The sequence below is a fragment of the Nerophis lumbriciformis genome, linkage group LG10 (assembly GCF_033978685.3).
Source record: "Nerophis lumbriciformis linkage group LG10, RoL_Nlum_v2.1, whole genome shotgun sequence".
Classification (NCBI taxonomy): Eukaryota; Metazoa; Chordata; class Actinopteri; order Syngnathiformes; family Syngnathidae; genus Nerophis; species Nerophis lumbriciformis.
Window position 1 is genome coordinate 9789088 of NC_084557.2, and position 21260 is coordinate 9810347.

Below are 21260 nucleotides of genomic sequence, written 5' to 3' on the forward strand. Positions count from 1 at the left end.
ATGTCCCCACGAAGAAGGATAAAAACAAAGTAGATGCGGGAAATATCGCTCGAAGGAAGACCTGAAACTGCTCCAGGAAAATACCAAAAAAAGAGAAAAAGCCACCAAAATTGGAGCGCAAGACAAGAACTAAAACACTACACACTGGAAAACAGCAAAAAGGTCCAAATAAGTCAGGGTGTGATGTGACAGGTGGTGACAGTACACCTACTTTGAGACAAGAACTATATTGATGCATGCTTGGTTATGCTTTAAAGTCAATAGCGACAACGACTTTTTACTGTCAACTGAGTTTCGTTGTTTAATGATTTCTGCTGGTGGTGCATTTTGTCAACCGAAAAAATGTGCCTTGGCTCAAAAAAGGTTGAAAATCACTGATTTAAGTTGTTGCTATCCTTCTTTGTGTGGACATTGTTGATTGTCATGTCATGTTCGGATGTACTTTGTGGACGCCGTAAGTTTTTGCTGTCGTCCAGCATTTTGTTTCTGTTTACTTTGTAGCCAGTTCAGTTTTACTTTCGCTTTGCATAGCCATTGTCTTTTCCTTTCCCTTTCGTTCATTTTTGGTTTAAGCATTACCGTATTTTTCGGATTATAAATCTCTCCGGAGTATAAATCGCACCGGCCGAAAATGCAAAATAAAGAAGGAAAAAGTCGCACTGGAGTATAATTTGCATTTTGTGGGGAAATGTATTTGATAAAAGCCAACACCAAGAATAGACATTTGAAAGGCAATTTAAAATAAATAAAGAATAGTGAACAACAGGCTGAATAAGTGTACGTTATATGAGGCATAAATAACCAACTGAGAACGTGCCTGGTATGTTAACGTAACATATTATGGTAAGAGTCATTCAAATAACTATAACATATAGAACATGCTATACGTTTACCAAACAATCTGTCACTCCTAATCGCTAAATCCCATGAAATCTTCTTCTTAGGTGTCACTTCTAAACAACTCTGCCAACTCCAAAAGTGGACAATGCGCCGCTTCCTCTATCGGTACGTCTAGTCTCTTACGTGAATGAGATAAATAATATTATTTGATATTTTACGGTAATGTGTTAATAATTTCACACATAAATTGCTCCAGAGTATAAATTGCACCCCCGGCCAAACTATGAAAAAAACTGCAACTTCCATCCATCCATTTTCTACCGCTTATTCCCTTCGGGGTCGCGGGGGGCGCTGGAGCCTATCTCAGCTACAATCGGGCGGAAGGCCGGGTACACCCTGGACAAGTCGCCTGAGACTTATAATCCGAAAAATACGGTACATACCTTTTTACCTGCACACTGCCTCCCGCTGTGGTCTGTATATTGGGATCACAACAAACCATCCTCGTCTCACCCGACACATTCCGACTTTTACAAAGCAATTAACTACCTGCTGCCACCTACTGACATGGAGTATTACGTGGTTACCCTGCCGAGTTCTACACAGCACAGAGACTAAGCAACGGCACATTATTTGCAGATTATAATTATTGATTTGCAAAAAATATTTTTTGGACCAATTAGGTGAAGTTGCATAATTTCCCACGGCACACCAGACAATATCTCACGGCACACTATAGTGTGCCACGGCACAGTGGTTGAAAAACACTGTCGTAGAAGACTTCCACTGGCAAGGACGATGGGGAGCAACAATACCTTTCACTTTGTCTGCGCGAATAGTGACGGGTCAACACCGTCACACAATGCAGAAGGACTCTCATTAGATGATTACCGTATTTTTCGGACTATAAGGCGCACTTAAATCCTTTCATTTTCTAAAAAATTGACAGTGCGCCTTATACCCGGTGCGGAATGATTCTGGTTGTGGTTACTGACCTCAAAGCAATTTTATTTGGTACATGGTGTAATGATCAGTGTGACCAGTAGATGGCAGTCACACATAAGAGATACATGTAGACTGCAATATGAGTCAAGTAAAGAACACCAAAACTTTAAAGGTTCCATTGAAAATATAGAACATTGGAGACGGCGCTCCGAAATCTGTCAAAATGTTTTTAGTATGACTTTGGAAAGCTATGAAGACACACCGCTTGATGGATTGTTGGCACATTAAATGTGCCTTATAATCCGGTGCGCCTTTTGTATGAAAATAAATTTGAATAGACCCGCTCATCGGCAGTGCGCTTTTTAATACGGTGCGCCCTATGGTCCGAAAAATACAGTATGTGGTTCATATTGTGGTATAAACACATGTACAAGGTGTGTCTTCTTTTTTGGTTACCTTGGTAATCTTCTTATAATTGCACCTTCACTGACATGCTAAGCTCGAATCCTCTCACATATAGAATGCTCATGAGTGAAGAAGCCTATTTCGGGTTAGTGAGTGACTTTGCAAAGGAATCATTTTGCTCTCATTTCAAAATCTCCCATATTCTTGTTTTTGATGCTGAATCTTTGATGCAGTGCACGCACAAAGTTACACTGCGGCAGCATTTCCTACTGAACCAAATCATTGTGCAACACTTGATCCAAATCAAAGAAAAAACCTGCATAAATATGCAAAAAAAAAATAAAAAAAATACTTGGTGGTGGTTTGTTTATCTCAGAGGGTTTAGAAGTTGGTTCTCTTACTTTGCCTGTGGCAGAGTGCATGCAAAGACTGCTTGTAAAGAGTTAACAGTCCCACAGAGTAATGGTAACAGACAGTTTGTGCATTACATAAATCTGCCCCAGTGGGTATCTTGACTTGATGTGCCGTATCGAGAACACAACACTTTCTTTTCTGTGTGGAAGCTGCAGCACTGTGGCTGACTGCATACATCAAACACTAACTCAGCCCAAACTACATCTCTCAGACTGCGGTGAAATAACTACAAAAAGGTGCCAAGGTGACACTCGCCTCCTTTCAAGGCCTCACAGTTTGTTCAGGTTATTCTCCAGCTGGGAAATTAAGAACTTTCTTTGATATGTTTATGCAAAAAAAAAAAAATGTTTGTCACCCATATTTGTTTGTGGGAACTCTGGTTGTACGGTATACCAGTACTAGTATAATATCGCGGTACAAATGAATCTGTTTGAAAATACCGGTTTGCCATATATATTTTTTTTACAGGCATGACGGTGCGTCGTCTCCACATTGCTGGTTTTACGAGCAGAGGAGCATGTTCGGCAGCGCACAATCACGGAGTACTTACAAGCAGACACAGTGTGTAGACAGAAAAGGGAGAACGGACGCATTTTGGCCTAAAAACTGACGATAAAGGTGAAGTTATAACACTGAAACGCCCTCAGGAAGAGGTGCTTTAAGACATGGCTGTCATGTTCTGTGGTTTGGATTATGTTTTGTTATTTTCTGGTTGTTTAGATTCTTAGTTCATGTTTACGCTCCCTTGTTTGATCACCATGGTTACCCATTAGTTTCACCTGTCGCACATTTAGAATCACGCACCTGTCACTAATCATGTCTGTATTATTTAAGCTTGCAGTTGCCAGGCAGTCGGCCTGGCGACATTACCCTTGACACCCATGCTATCTACTGTTACCATAGCTCATGCTTCATGCCAAGCCACAGTAAGTCTTTTTGTTTCATGTCCATAGTTTTTGCCCAAGTGCTAGTTTTTGTTTTCATTAGCCAAGTTTGTACCTCCGCCTTGTGCGCGCTTTTTGTTCACTCTTTTTGTTAGAATTAAATCATGTCTTTACCTTCACGCCATGTCCGGTCCAATTTCTGTTGCATCTCGGGAAAACAAACCCTCCAAAGTCCACGTCGTGACAATGGCTAGTGGCTAAAGTCCAACCGCAGTCATCTGTTTTAGCTACTTCTAAATCACTAATCCTCGCCTCCATGGCGACAAATAAAGTACGTTTCTTACAAGTATCATCCTTGCAGGACGAGGAATAGCTAAACATGCTTCACTACACACCGTAGCTCACCGGCGTCACAATGTAAACAAACGCCATGGGTGGATCTACACCTAACATCCACTGTAATGATACCAAGTACAAGAGCGTATTTAGTCGATGCTACTATGATTACATTGATATTTTTTTGCATCACAAAATCTTTTTTAGTTAAAAAAAAAAAAAAGTATATTATGTTTGTAAACTCAGGAAATACAACTCCTGCTGAGGCCCGGCTGCACCAAATGATAATATAAATACATTTAATAAAGTCAAATACAAATAAGGCAACAAGAGAAGTATCCTACACTTCTCTTTTGTCAAGTAAATCTGAACAGTCGATATGGGCATCTACATCAACTATATGATTTGCCTGAGAAGCTGGACAGGACAAAAAAAAGAAAATAATATTTTTTTTTTTTATTTAAAAAAAAAAGAAGGAAATACAACCCTGGACACAACTTAAATTATGACCAATGTATGATTTTGTAACTACTTGGTATCGGATTGATACTCAAATTATTAATGCTGTCTGCTATTTAATATTAGCTTAGCCATTAAAGATGTTATATCTGTAATCTTCTTTTTACTTCCCTCTAGTCTGGGCTTCCCTGCTTAGGCTGCTGCCCCCGCGACCCGACCTCGGATAAGCGGAAGAAGATGGATGGATGGATATCTGTAATCTGTTGCGACCAAAAGTCGCATTAGAGAGTGTGCATGGACACTAGGACTTCACACGTAGGTGTGTAAATACAAAAAAAACTAGCTATTTTAGAAATCAGACTAATTTAGTGTATGGAAACGTAGTCGGCTCAGTTTTTACTCGCTGATTCAGTGTTTACGCGTCGAGAATTGACACAAAAAGTTGGACACAATGTTCGGTACTGACATTACCGAAAAAAGCAAGCATGTATTTGTTGTTTGTTTTGTATCGATACTTTTGACAACCCTATATAACACAATATAAAGAAAACTAGAAAATTCCTGCGGAAATTTTGATGGGCCTGCTATCTGTGCCCCGGACCTCTGCCCGCCGGGCTTTTAAGACGGTGCCGAGTGTCTGAATCCGAGAGTTTTAGGTGTAACTGTACAAATAGACTAGCCTAAAACGTTAGCATGCTTACATTAAAATGCTAACATTTAGCATGATAACAGGTAGCATGTTTCCTATACCAAGTTATATGACTCAAAGGTGTATGGCTACGGAAATAGAGCAAAAAGTGTAAAATTAGATGAAAAACTTAGCATGCTTAAGTTAGCGTGCCAGCATGCTATCGTTTGCATGCTAACAGTTAACAAATGTCACATAGGTAGGTCGTGAGTTCATACCCCGGCCGAGTCATACCAAAGACTATAAAAATGGGAGTCATTACCTCCCTGCTTGGCACTCAGCATCAAGGGTTGGAATTGGGGGTTAAATCACCAAAAATGATTCCTGGGCGCGGCCACCGCTGCTGCTCACTGCTCCCCTCACCTCACAGGGGGTGATCAAGGGTGATGGGTCAAATGCAGAGAATAATTTCACTACACCTAGTGTTTGTGTGAGAATCATGGGTACTTTCACTTTAAATACCAAGTTATAAGACTCTGGTGTAAATGGTTGCAAAACTAGCTCAAAGAGTTAGCATGCTAATGTTAGCATGCTAACAGTTGGCTTGTGTCACATACCAAGTTATATGACTCGAAGAAGTATAGCTGGGGAATTACAGAAAAAAAGTCTAAAACTAGTTAAAAAAGTAACAAGTGACACATACCAGGTTAAATGACTGTAGGGTAAACAGTTTGCAAAATTAGCTCAAAAAGCTCGCACTTTATTGTTAGCATGCTAGCATGCTAACATTTACCATGAATTGATTAGCTTGGACCAACTTAAACAAGTTGAAAAACTTACTCGGGTGTTACCATTTAGTGGTCAATTGTACGGAATTTGTACTGTACTGTGCAATCTACTAATAAAAGTTTTTATCAATCAATCAATCAATCAATCAATCAAAGCATGCTAACATTAACATGCTAACAGTTAGCTTGTTTCACATACCAAATAAAGACTGCATATTCTGTCCTCCCAAAAGCGTAAAGGAAAAAGGGGTCATTGCGAGAGTGCAAAGGGACATTCTGTGAGGTCAGAATGAGCGGTAGTGAAACGCAGATGGGTGAAATTGTGCAAAAGTAACAATAGGTGATAAGGTAAGAGGGCTTTGATGCATGGATAGAAATAGCTGTGCTGAAGAAGAAAAAAAAAAACTCCTCGTCGTCCATCAAATGGACACGGGAGCACTCAACTTTGCTTTTTGCCACACATGCCGAGTGCTCAGAGGTTTCTTGGTGGTCTGCATTTATATCAAATATTCAACATTTTTACCTGAGCTCCAAAGACTCCAAGAAGAGCAGAGAAGATTTAGTGTAGAATAGTCCTATGAAGTCATTATCACACGCTGTTAGGATATATCTGATCTCTTATTTGTGGAAAGGAGTGACAAAAACATTGCACTAGGGTTGTACGGTATACCGGTACTAGTATAGTAGTATAGTGGGGCGACATAGCTCGGTTGATAGAGCAGCAACTTGAGGGTTGCAGGTTCGATTCGCGCTTCCGCCATCCTAGTCACTGCCGTTGTGTCCTTGGGCAAGACACTTGACCCACCTGCTCCCAGTGCCACCCACACTGGTTTAAATGTAACTTAGATATTGGGTTTCACTATGTAAAGCACTTTGAGTCACTAGAGAAAAGCGCTATATAAATATAATTCACTTCACTTATAGTATCGCGCTACTAATGAATCAAAAACGGTACTATACTATGTTTGAAAAATACCGTTTTTTTTTGTTTTTTTTACAGGCATGACATTGCTGGTTTTAGGAGCAGAGGAGCATGTTCGGCAGCGCACAATCACGGAGTACTTACAAGCAGACACAGTGTGTAGACAGAAAAGGGACGCATTTTGGTCTAAAAACTAAAGATAAAAGGTGAAGTTATAACACTGAAAGGGCTAACGTCCATCCGCAGTCTTCAGTGTTTTAACTACTTCTAAATCACTAATCCTCGTCTCCATAGCGACGAATAAAGTACGTTTCTTACCAGTATCATCCCTGCAGGACAAGGAATAGCTAAACATGCTTCACTACACACGGTAGGAGGATACAATTGATCACCGGCGTCACAATGTAAACAAATGCCATGGGTGGATCTACGCCTGACATCCACTGTAATGATACCAAGTACAAGAGCGTATCCAGTCGATACTACTATGATGACAACTATATTTTTTATCGTCACATTTATTTATTTATTTTTTTAAATCATATTAAATTCATAAACTCAGGAAATACATCCCTAGACACATGACAACTTAAATTATGACCAATGTATGATCCTGTCACTACTTGGTATCGGATCTATACCTACATTTGTGGTATCATCCAAAACTAATGTAAAGGATCAAACAAGAGAATGATAAGTGATTATTACATTTTAACAGAAGTGTAGATAGAACATGTTGAAACGGAAAATAAGCAGATATTAACAGTAAATGAACAAGTAAATTAATAATCAACTTTTACAGCTTGTCCCTCATAATGTTGATAAAATAATAGGTAGATAAATGACACAATATGTTACTGCATACGTCAGCAGACTAATTAGGAGCCTTTGTTTGTTTACTTACTACTAAAAGACAAGTTGTCTTGTATGTTCACTTTTATTTAAGGACACAATTGCAATAATAAACATATGTTTAATGTACCCTAAGATTTTTTGTTAAAATAGAGCAATTTTTTGGTGGTCCCAAAAGTATCGAAATACATTTTGCTACCGGTACCAGTACCAAAATATTGGTATCGAGACAACCCTACGTTGCACACACTTGGTCAACACATACTGCGTGATCTTAATATTTGTTAATCATCCAAACTCAGGCCCTGTGATGAGGTGGCGACTTGTCCAGGGTGTACCCCGCCTTACGCTCGATTGTAGCTGAGATAGGCTCCAGCGCCCCCCGCGACCCCGAAGGGAATAAGCGGTAGAAAATGGATGGATGGATCCAAGCTCAGCAAGGCCTGCTGGTGTTTGCGTCGGAGTCCGCCCATGAACACATGAAATATGCAGTAATGTGACCAGACATTCAAGGACAAACAACCGCGAGGACGCTGAAAACAGAAGACTTGACTGAGTAGAGCGGAGTCATGTGAATACCGATCGCCATACATGCCCTTGTACTGAAAACAATATTTAATATACTATTTTTGGTTTGTCATGTGAATAGTTGGCCTGACAGCTAGCATATAAAGAGAAGCAATGAAGAATAGTCAATGATAAACAGTACTGAGCAAAACATCATCATTTGATGGGGTTCATATACTGTATCAGTGCTAAAATGTGTTAAGGGTGGGGGTGTTGACCCAGCTATCAATCATGTTGATACCAAGGGTGCTATCAGACAGTATTGGATCAATACTAACATGAGGTTCTATTATTGTCACACATACTGTATATGTGTATCATTCATACAGTATAATTACATCGCCAAACACGCTTGAAATATTGCAGCTTCACTACAATTTTAAATATATCCTACAATTCTTTGGTCCTAAATTAAACATTTTCAAGCATAAACATTGTTTGTAAAGCCAAACTAGACAGTCTTTGGATAGATGTTGAGTTTCCTGCCCATTGGACGCTCAGCATCTCTGGAAGTGTATGAAAAGTGTGGGCTTGGCTGAGGCTGAATCTTTTTTTGATTGACCACAAAATGAGTGAATCAGCAATCTTGAAATATACAGTAAACCACTGCCAGAGCATATTTTTAAAGTTTCATTTTGTTGTTCAGAGTTCACTGTAGATGGAGAATTTTACAATCCTTTAAGTCAGGCCTGGGCAATTATTTTGACTAGGGGGGCCAAATTTGGGGACGTATCTGCGGTGCTGACCTGTCTCCACTCAAGATGATCTCCTGCTGGCTCCACTATGGACTGGACTCTCACACTATTATGTTAGATCCCCTATGGACTGGACTCTCACACTATTATGTTAGATCCACTATGGACTGGACTCTCACACTATTATGTTAGATCCACTATGGACTGGACTCTCACAATATTATGCTAGATCCACTATGGACTGGACTCTCACAAATTATGGTAGATCCACTATGGACTGGACTTTCACACTATTAACTAGATCCACTATGGACTGGACTCTCACACTATTAACTAGATCCACTGTGGACTGGACTCTCACAATATTATGCTAGATCCACTATGGACTGGAATCTCACAATATTATGCTAGATCCACTATGGGCTGGACTCTCACACTATTAACTAGATCCACTATGGACTGGACTCTCACACTATTAACTAGATCCACTATGGACTGGACTCTCACAATTTTATGCTAGATTCACAATAGACTGGACTTTCACACTATTACCTAGATCCACTATGGACTGGACTCTCACAATATTATGTTAGATCCACTATGGACTGGACTCTCACAATATTATGCTAGATCCACTATGGACTGGAATCTCACAATATTATGCTAGATCCACTATGGGCTGGACTCTCACAATATTATGTTAGATCCACTATGGACTGGACTCTCACAATATTATGTTAGATCCACTATGGACTGGACTCTCACAATATTATGCTAGATCCACTATGGACTGGACTCTCACAATATTATGCTAGATCCACTATGGGCTGGACTCTCACACTATTAACTAGATCCACTGTGGACTGGACTCTCACAATATTATGCTAGATCCACTATGGACTGGAATCTCACAATATTATGCTAGATCCACTATGGGCTGGACTCTCACACTATTAACTAGATCCACTATGGACTGGACTCTCACACTATTAACTAGATCCACTATGGACTGGACTCTCACAATTTTATGCTAGATTCACAATAGACTGGACTCTCACACTATTAACTAGATCCACTATGGACTGGACTCTCACAATATTATGCTAGATCCACTATGGACTGGAATCTCACAATATTATGCTAGATCCACTATGGACTAGACTCTCACAATATTATGCTAGATCCACTATGGACGGGACTTTCACAAATTATGGTAGATCCACTATGGACTGGACTTTCACACTATTAACTAGATCCACTGTGGACTGGACTCTCACACTATTAACTAGATCCACTGTGGACTGGACTCTCACAATATTATGCTAGATCCACTATGGACTGGACTCTCACAATATTATGCTAGATCCACTATGGACTGGACTCTCACACTATTAACTAGATCCACTATTGACTGGACTCTCACACTATTAACTAGATCCACTATGGACTGGACTCTCACAATATTATGCTAGATCCACTATGGACTGGACTCTCACAATATTATGCTAGATCCACTATGGACTGGACTCTCACAATATTATGCTAGATCCACTATGGACTGGACTCTCACACTATTATGCTAGATCCACTATGGACTGGACTCTCACACTATTAACTAGATCCACTATGGACTGGACTCTCACACTATTAACTAGATCCACTATGGACTGGACTCTCACAATATTATGCTAGATCCACTATGGACTGGACTCTCACAATATTATGCTAGATCCACTATGGACTGGACTCTCACAATATTATGCTAGATCCACTATGGACTGGACTCTCACAATATTATGTTAGATCCACTATGGACTGGACTCTCACAATATTATGTTAGATCCACTATGGACTGGACTCCCACTATTATGTTAGATCCACTATGGACTGGACTCTCACACTATTATGTTAGATCCACTATGGACTGGACTCTCACAATATTATGTTAGATCCACTATGGACTGGACTCCCACTATTATGTTAGATCCACTATGGACTGGACTCTCACTATTATGTTAGATCCACTATGGACTAGACTCTCACAATATTATGTTAGATCCACTATGGACTGGACTCCCACTATTATGTTAGATCCACTATGGACTGGACTCTCACTATTATGTTAGATCCACTATGGACTGGACTCTCACAATATTATGTTAGATCCACTATGGACTGGACTCTCACACTATTATGTTAGATCCACTATGGACTGGACTCTCACAATATTATGTTAGATCCACTATGGACTGGACTCCCACTATTATGTTAGATCCACTATGGACTGGACTCTCACTATTATGTTAGATCCACTATGGACTAGACTCTCACTCTCACATCTGCGATCCCTCCAAGGTTTCTCATTGTCATTCCATTGGGTTGAGTTTTTTCTTGCCCTGATGTGGGATCTGAGCCGAGGACGTCTGACACATGATGTCTCTTCTTCTGCTTCTTCTGTTCTGATTGCCGCGCTTGACTAGGAGGTGTCACTGCTAATATTGTCCGGCCAGAAACGGCGCCTTGTGACGGATGATATAGCAGTATTGTTGTACGGGTGGAAATCGGGAGCCATTTGTGAGAATGGTTGCACTGAAATTTGGGACTCTACCGGGAAAATCTGGAGGGTTGGCAAGTATGCCAGTCTAGGGTGTAGCCCACCTCTCACCCGAAGTCAGCTGGGATAGGCTCCAGCAAACCCGCGACCCTTAAGCAATATTGAAAATGAATGGACGGATGGATGTTTACTGTATAAAACAAGACCGTATCACTGTAACAGTACTGTGAGTTGTTAGTGTGTTCCTATCAAGACACTATTAGTGCGGTGCAGCAAACAACAGATGCCAGAGGTTGCAGGTAAGTGAAAGCATCTCTGCTTTAAGCTTCATGGAAAGAGTAACGCAGCTCGACAGTGCTCAGCAATCAGGCTCGCTCATTAGACTCGGTTTTCTCTTTCATCTTTTTGCTGCAGCCGCACAAAGCCCAACGGTCTGCTCATTAAAAGTGCCTTATTGCATTAATTCAGCCCATCGCAACACACGGAGCCGGACCTGCTCCAGATAACATACGACCTCATTCGGGTTTGTCGCGAGCAAGACAGCGGCTGTTTGACGCAACGGCTGAATGATGAGCTGCTGCTGGAAGTCATCAACACAAACACGTTGAACTGACGGGAGAAGGCACTAAGGTCAGATTGTGCCAGCACGATCAATAATAAAGTAGTAGTCAATCATCTACACATGTGGGGAGGATCACGCTACTTTTACTTGAGTAAATTTTTTTTTTAGGTACGACGAACATACTTGCCAACCCTCCCGATTCTCCCTGGAGACTCCCGAATTTCAGTGCCCCTCCCGAAAATCTCCCGGGGCAACCATTCTCCCGATTTCCACCCGGACAACAATATTGGGGGCGTGCCTTAAAAGGCACTGCCTTTAGCGTCCTCTACAACCTGTCGTCACGTCCGCTTTTCCTCCATACAAACAGCGTGCCGGCCCAGTCACATAATAAATGTGGCTTTTACACACACACTTAAGTGAATGCAATGCATACTTGATCAACAGCCATACAGGTCACACTGAGGGTGGCCGTATAAACAACTTTAACACTGTTACAAATATGCGCCACACTGTGAACCCACACCAAACAAGAATGACAAACACATTTCGGGAGAACATCCGCACCGTAACACAACATAACAAATACCCAGAACCCCTTGCAGCACTAACTCTTCCGGGACGCTACAATATACACCCCCGCTACCACCACACCCCGCCCCCCCACCTCAAGGGGCAGCACGGTGGAACGAAATGTCAATAATCAATGGCAATTTGTCATGACTTGGTCCTGGGTGTTTGCTTTTCCGGGATGCAACGGAAAGTTGGCTCGGGCGAGACGGGAATGTGAGTACATTTTTATTTAAACTACAAAAAAAGGAAGTAAACAAAAGGCGCGGACAATGGCAGAGAACAAACTATGAAACCAAATACTTGCACAAAGGCAAAAACTATGAACAACAAAAAACACTAACTGTGGCAATAATAAACAAAACTTACTTGGCATGGACAAAAAGGAGCAGCGTGAACGACGGACACGAAAAAAGAGTCAGAACTATGCAGAGCATAAATGTGGGGATGTCACCAGAAAGACAAACTGAAAAACAATGAACTTAAATACTACAGACATGATTAACGAAAACAGGTGCGTGACTCAAAACGTGAAACAGGTGCGTGACGTGACAGGTGAAAACTAATGGGTTGCTATGGTGACAAACAAGAGTGCACAATGAGTCCAAACGTGGAACAGGTGAAACTAATGGGTAATCATGGAAACAAGACAAGGGAGTGAAAAGCCAGAAACTAAAAAGTCCAATAACTAAACAAAACATGACTAAGACAAAACATGATTACACAGACATGACACAATTTAATCTTAATGTGTTTCATGTTATTTAGTTAATGCATTTTAATGTAACAATTGTCATTTTGGAGAGTTTGGTGAACTATCTGGCAGCACGGTGGAACAGGGGTTAGTTAATGCATGTGCCTCCCAATACGAAGGTCCTGAGTAGTCCTGAGTTCAATCCCGGGCTCGGGGTCTTTCTGTGTGGAGTTTGCATGTTCTCCCTGTGACTGCGTGGGTTCCCTTCCTCCCCCCTCCAAAGACATGCACCTGGGGATAGGTTGATTGGCAACACTAAATGGTCCCTAGTGTGTGAATGTGAGTGTGAATGTTGTCTGTCTATCTGTGTTGGCCCTGCGATGAGGTGGCGACTTGTCCAGGGTGTACCCCGCCTTCCGCCCGAATGCAGCTGAGATAGGCTCCAGCACCCCCCGCGACCCCAAAAAGGGACAAGCGGTAGAAAATGGATGGATGGATGGATGGATAAACTTATGCCAGCGTCAATGAAAGTGTGGGAAGTGACCCCATATATGGCCCTGAAGTAGGAACCAAATGCCAGGAATAATTCACTGAGAGCGACCCCCACGAATACTTGTCCCTCACCCTCAATAACCGTTGGCATTAAGGTATCGTCGGTTGGTCGGTTCTTAGTGTCTAGTAATGATTTATTTAACGGGGTGTAGACTACTTGGTAGAGTTTACTTATTGCTGTTATGTTGAGTCTTAAATCTCCCACTACTTATGAATTTTTAGGCTCTCTTAAATAAATTACTGCGATTACGATGAGTCATTTAAATCAGTGGTCCCCAACCTTTTTTCCCACCAGGGACCGGTTTAATGTATGCATTATTTTTCACGGACCGGCTTTCTACGTGTGGCAGATAAACGAAGCAAGAAAATGAGCCTTTGGCTACAATCTGGCACATTAACATGTTGCATGTCCAATAATGTGCATTGTCCCGTGTACTATAACAACTTAGTTGTAATATACATCTACAAACAAGCTTGTTGGTGTTTAGTGGGACAGGTGAAAGTTAAATCTGAGAAAATGCGGTAGTTTATACATTAATTATTGTTTCTGTGCGGCCCGGTAGCAAATGCATCACGGACCGGTGGTTGGGGACCACTGATTTAATTGAATGATTATTATACATCGAGAGGAGCCAGATGAGGTGGTTCAGGCATCTGGTCAGGATGCCACCCGAACGCCTCCCTAGGGAGGTGTTTCGGGCACGTCCGACCGGTAGGAGCTGGACGAAGTGGCTGGGGAGAGGGAAGTCTGGGCTTTCCTGCTTAGGCTGCTGCCCCCGCGACCCGATCTCGGATAAGCGGAAGAAGATGGATGGTTATTATACATTAGTGTCTATGTATATCTTATTATTTATTAATCCCAGAATGTTTACTAGAACATTATGGTGTTAATACATAATATTCAATGATATTCTAGTAGGTATACATACATACATACATGCGGATACCAATATATGCACATAAAACCTGTTTGTGGGCCTGATCCGGCCCACGGGCCGTACGTTTGACACCCCTGTACGAATTGACTGTTATGGTGACTAGTCAGTGGCCTAGTGGTTAGAGTGTCCGCCCTGAGATCGGTAGGTCATGAGTAGGGATGTCTGATAATATCGGCCGATAAATGCGTTAAAATGTAATATCGGAAATTATCTGTATCGTTTTTTTTCGTATCAGTATCGTTTTTTTTTTTTTTTTTTTTTATTAAATCAACATCAAAAACACAAGATACACTTACAATTAGTGCACCAACCCAAAAAACCTCCCTCCACTCATTCACACTCATTCACACAAAAGGGTTGTTTCTTTCTGTTATTAATATTGTGGTTCCTACATTATATATCAATATATATCAATACAGTCTGCAAGGGATACAGTCCGTAAGCACACATGATTGTGCGTGCTGCTGGTCCACTAATAGTACTAACCTTTAACAGTTAATTTTACTCATTTTCATTAATTACTAGTTTATATGTAACTGTTTTTATATTGTTTTACTTTCTTTTTTATTCAAGAAAATGTTTTTAATCTATCTTATTTTATAAAAAATTTTAAAAAGTACCTTATCTTCACCATACCAGGTTGTCCAAATTAGGCATAATAATGTGTTAATTCCACGACTGCATATATCGGTTGATATCGGTATCGGCAGGGGCGCCGCAAAGGGGGGGGTAAAGGAGACGGATTCTAGGGGCCCATGATGGAGGGGGGCCCAGAGAGGCCCCTAATGATGATGAAATTATAATACAGAAAAAATAATGACACTGTGTTGGGGCCCTGTAAAGATTCTTTTCATGGGGCCCAAAATCCCTAGCGGCGCCCCTGGGTATCGGTAATTAAAGAGTTGGACAATATCGGAAATCGGCAAAAAGCCATTATCGGACATCCCTCGTCGTGAGTTCAAACCCCGGCCAAGTCATACCAAAGACTATAAAAATGGGACCCATTACCTCACATTTGTTCTCTCAATGTGGCCCCCGAATCAAAATATTTTCCCAGCTCTGGTCCAGCTGATTGATTGATTGAAACTTTTATTAGTAGGTTGCACAGTACAGTACACATTCCGTACAATTGACCACTAAAGGGTCACACCCGAATAAGTTTTTCAACTTGTTTAAGTCGGGGGTCCACGTTAATCAGTTCATGGTAATAGCTCATAGATATTGAACGAGCAGCCCGGGAATGACACCATACTGGCCCCTGAGTTCAGTTCAAAACTCGAGATATTTTTGCAACAACTCCCTAAAAACACTAGAGTGCTCCTGTTGTATGGAGGAACCTGGACCACTTTAAACACATTGGTCGTGAGTTCAAACCCCGGCCGAGTCATACCAAAGACTATAAAAATGGGAGACATTACCTCCCTGCTTGACACTCAGCATCAAGGGTTGGAATTGGGGGTTAAATCACCAAAAATTATTCTCGGGCGCAGCCACCGTTGCTGCTCACTGCTCCCCTCACCTCCCAGGGGAGTGATCAAGGGTGATGGGTCAAATGCAGAGAATAATTTCGCCACACCTAGTGTTTGTGACAATCATTGCTCCTTTAACTTCATGTATTCATTTGTCATGCACTTATTTGCTATATATTTTGGAAGGCTGGTATAGGTGACAATAATACCTACGTTAAACCTGGTCCCTGGTGCAAAAAAAGGGCTCCAAGTGGTCTTACCTGCCGCAGCCTGCATCCAGCCGCATATCTTGTAGACGGTGGAGGTGCTGAGGAGGAAGAAGAGCGAGAAGCAGCCGATGCAGGAGACCACCAGCATCATGGACATGCCGATGAAGAAGGAGGCTGCCTTGAAGGCTCTGGAGGGGATGGCGGCGAACTCGGTGAAGCTGCCCTGGCACGCCAGCTCCCTGGAGACGCCGTCCCCGACGCAGTAGTGGAAGAGGCCGAAGTAGCCCGCCTGCGGAGTGTCCATGCCGTCGCCGATCCAGTAGGGCTGCGAGAAGATGGTGACGTTAACGATGCCGAACAGGATGGTGAAGATGGCCCACAGGAGTCCGATGACGCGGGAGTTTCGGACGTAATTGGTCTGGTACAGTTTGGCGGCTTCTGCGGACGGGAGCATGGATGCGGCGCTGGCAGGGAGCATCGTACGCGGGAAACGACAACGAAAAGACGGACGCGGGGTTTGTTGTTTGTTTTTGTTTTTTTTGTCGAGGAGGAGCGGGTTGGAGATGAATCTATGGCCGAGCACGGCAGCATCTGTCTGGCACCATCATCGCGTGACGTGGCATCGTCGTCGGAAAAGACGGCAAAGAAGGCAAAAAAAGATGACGGCTGGACGTGCGCTTAGAAGATGGGGCCGTCGGATGAGAACATCGCCCTGCGGTGGCCTTGCGGCTGCGAGACGCAACAACGCCGTGCTGCTCACCAACCTCGCCGGATTACCGTAATGTCTGCGTCCAGTGTGCATGCAAATATATCTGGGTCCTTCAACCGACTGTTGATGACTGGAGAGGCGGGGAGGGAGGGAGGAGGGAGGGGCGTGGGTGACTCTCTCCAAGGGCGTAGCGTAGATTTCTGGGGCCCCCATACTAGTGTTGTCCCCAGGCCCGGCCCTAACCAATCTGGCGCCCTAGGCAAGATTTTAGGTGGCGCCCCCCCACATCGGCAGTGAAGTGTATATACTCACAAGAAACCGAATAGCTTTGTCTTTGACCTTTTTTTTTTACTTACAACCAGAGGTGGGACCAAGTCATTGTTTTGCAAGTCACAAGTAAGTCTCAAGTCTTTGCCCTCAAGTCCGAGTCAAGTCCCGAGTCAAGACAGGCAAGCCCCGAGTCAAGTCCAAAGTCAAGACTGGAAAGTCTCAAGTCAAGTCCTAAGTCCTGCATTTTGAGTTTCGAGTCCTTTCAAGTCCTTTTAACCACAGACTAATATATTAACACAGATTGTGTATGCTTTTCAAACGCTGTATTTATTTATTAAAACAAGTGCATTTTAAATTGCAGGAAAGAAAATTGTGCTGACATTGCACTTTATAATAGCACTATTAACCAGTCATTTTAAACATTAACTCATTCCTTTACAGAACAAACACATTGAAAAATAAAGTGCAAATGTACTTATTTGTACAAAAGTGTTAACATTGAAAAAACATGACATATACGTGAACATAACAAAAAAGTTGTACTTTTTATATGTCAGGGCCCTATGCTGCATTGCATTTGCAAAAGACCAAATCAGCCAAGAGTCTGTCAGTCATTTGTGCACGATGGGGGCGTAGTATGATGCCACCATGGCTGAAAACTCGCTCCACTGGAGCACTGGAGGCAGGCACTGCCAAGACTCTCATGGTCACTCGGAACAGTGAAGGAAGAGTCTTCATGTTCAATGCCCAGAACAAAAGGGGGAGAGAGGTTTTTTGGGTTGGTGCACTACTTGTAAGTGTATATTGTGTTTTTTATGTTGATTTAATAAAACAAATTTAAAAAAATTATTTCTTGTGCGGCCCGATACCAATCGATCCACGGACCAGTACCGGGCCACGGCCCGGTGGTTGGGGACCACTGAGGTAAACAACCAACAGTATGTCAGAAAGCTAGCTAAAACGGTACACATATTCATAATATAGTATACATTTTAACTGACCTTTATTTTACTATTTTTGTCTTTTTTAGGTGGCTAAAATACGCGGTGCTGCTGACCGCCGTCTAACGTTACGTGTGATATATTGACTAACGTAACCCTGCTTGAAAAAAATCACTGAACAAAAAGTATGAATAAGGTAGTGAACTGCAACAGATTCCCGTGTTTGCAATAATGTTATAACGTTAGCAGTGAGTTTACAGCCTCACTGATTTAACTGCACAGCAAATAAAAGTCACGTTACTTAGCCAATAAACGTTATCTTACATTTAAAACTTACCGTTCTTTGTGCAACTTCAAATGCCGGACGAAGTTGGAAGTTGTTGCCTCTCCATCAGTAATTTTCGAACCGCATGTGTTGCATACTGCAAACCGTTTTGTGTTGACCACCTCGTAATTTTTATACCCAAACGAAATTATTTTAGGTATCATTTTTTGTTCACTGGCGTGTGGTTTGGACATGTCTTCTTCGTTGGTTGTCCTGCAATTTGATTGGATGAATGCTGTGTGATGAAAACAAAGTAGATCTACAGGTAAAAGCCAGTAAATTAGAATATTTTGAAAAACTTGATTTATTTCAGTAACCATCACTGATGGTGGAAACTTTACACTAGACTTCAGGCAACGTGGATCCTGTGCCTCTCCTGTCTTCCTCCAGACTCTGGGACCTCGATTTCCAAAGGAAATGCAAAATTTGCATGGTTGGGTGATGGTTTGGGGTGCCATGTCATCTGCTGGTGTCGGTCCACTCTGTTTCCTGAGATCCAGGGTCAACGCAGCCGTCTACCAGCAAGTTTTAGAGCACTTCATGCTTCCTGCTGCTGACCTGCTCTATGGAGATGGAGATTTCAAGTTCCAACAGGACTTGGCGCCTGCACACAGCGCAAAATCTACCCGTGCCTGGTTTACGGACCATGGTATTTCTATCCCCTGACCTTAGCCCCATAGAAAATCTGTGGGGTATTGTGAAAAGGAAGATGCAGAATGCCAGACCCAAAAACGCAGAAGAGTTGAAGGCCACTATCAGAGCAACCTGGGCTCTCATAACACCTGAGCAGTGCCAGAAACTCATCGACTCCATGCCACGCCGCATTAACGCAGTAATTGAGGCAAAAGGAGCTCCAACCAAGTATTGAGTATTGTACATGCTCATATTTTTCATTTTCATACTTTTCAGTTGGCCAACATTTCTAAAAATCCCTTTTTTGTATTAGCCTTAAGTAATATTCTAATTTTGTGACACACGGAATTTTGGATTTTCATTTGTTGCCACTTCAAATCATCAAAATTAAATGAAATAAACATTTGAATGCATCAGTCTGTGTGCAATGAATAAATATAATGTACACGTTACACCTTTTGAATGCAATTACTGAAATAAATCAAGTTTTTCAAAATATTCTAATTTACTGGCTTTTACCTGTAATTTGATTGGCTGTTGTACTGAGAGCACACCAGCTGACACACGCAACGCTGATAGACAAGTACACAATGAAAAATACGGAGCGCTTCCGAATAACTTTTTCATCTTTGGGTTTTGGGGAAAGTAGCAAGTCATGTCAAGTCATGTCAATTCAAAAGGCTCAAGTCCAAGTGAAGTCACAAGTCATTGATGTTAAAGTCTAAGTCGAGTTGCAAGTCTTTTTACATTTTGTCAAGTCGAGTCTAAAGTCATCAAATTCATGACTCGAGTCTGACTCGAGTCCAAGTCATGTGACTCGAGTCCACACCTCTGCTTACAACTATACCTAATATATAAAGGGGTGGAAAAGTGACTATTACCTGCAGGGCAAACATTAGCTAACCAGTAGGCAATAGAATCAGAATCAGAATCAGAATCAGCTTTATTGTCATTACGCAAGGTAACGAGATTGAGGCCATTCCATACAGTGCGATGTGTGCATGCTAGAAAAACAATGTGCAAATATATAAAAATATAAAAAATGTAGAAGTGCAATGAATATGGTGTGAAATGAATATATACATGAAAAAAACAAAAACAAAAACAGGGTGGTTGGTGGAATGGGTTATTGCACCGAAGAGAAGGCAGTTATGAGGGACAATGGGGCAGTCCGTTCAGGATGGTTATGGCCCTGGGGAAGAAGCTGTTCTTTAGCCTGTTTGTTTTGGTTTTAATGCACCTGTAGCGCTTCCCAGAGGGCAGCAGGTGGAACAGGTCAGAGCCAGGGTGGGTGCTGTCCTTGATGATGGCACTGGCTCTGTTGAGGCAGCGGGAGGTGTAGATGTCCGTCAGAGAGGGGAGAGGGCGGCCGATGATCTTCTGAGCCGTCTTGTAAACAAAAAACACCTGCTTAAAATATCTAATACAAATGTCCCTGAGGAATGTAAGGTGGGAGTACTGTAATTACCTAACGTTACATTATTATTTTCCATAACAATTTAGCCCCCTCCACAATTAACCCGACGTTAAAACAGAACTCGCTATTTATTGATTAGCAATTGCCGAATCATGTAACATTAGCTTAATGCTAAAAAGCCAGGTTACTATCACATTCTGTAACAGACAAATAATTTCATGTAGGCTAACGTTACCTACCTGCTACCTCTTGTCTTTTCTCGTTTCTCCTCCTCTTCTTTTCTCTTTTTTCTTCCCTGGGCACCTGACAGTTTTGGCCGTTTTGACATCTTGTGTTGATTTTTTGATGTGGTGACGTCCAAAGAGTCATGATACTGGAAGGGAGGGGGCGCACCGTGCGGGGGGGAGGGGGGGCGTAATGTTGTAACAAATAATATTTCTATTAAGTAGGCTTTACTTTGCATTTTAATTAACGTGGGATTATTTGTTGTATTTAGAAATAGTACCAACTTTTTTTTTCTTTTTCTCCAACATTTGTGACACTGGCGTGGCGCCCCCTGATGGACGGCGCCCTTAGCATTTGCCTATACGGCCTATGCCACGGGCCGGCCCTGGTTGTCCCGATGCCAATATTTTGGTACCGGTACCAAAAATGTATTCCGATACTTTTTTGGGGACAGCCTGGC

General features: G+C 42.1%; 1 protein-coding gene across 1 annotated transcript in view; it reads right to left on the minus strand.

Moving 5' to 3' along the window:
• Positions 1-17109, minus strand: part of LOC133612670 (LHFPL tetraspan subfamily member 3 protein-like) — a 60661-nt gene extending 43552 nt beyond the window's left edge. The window contains exon 1 of the mRNA XM_061970297.1: positions 16332-17109. Within this exon, the coding sequence (XP_061826281.1) occupies positions 16332-16758 (427 nt within the window). The 5' untranslated portion in view covers positions 16759-17109. The remainder of the gene's footprint in view (positions 1-16331) is intronic.
• Positions 17110-21260: the final 4151 nt, after the last annotated feature.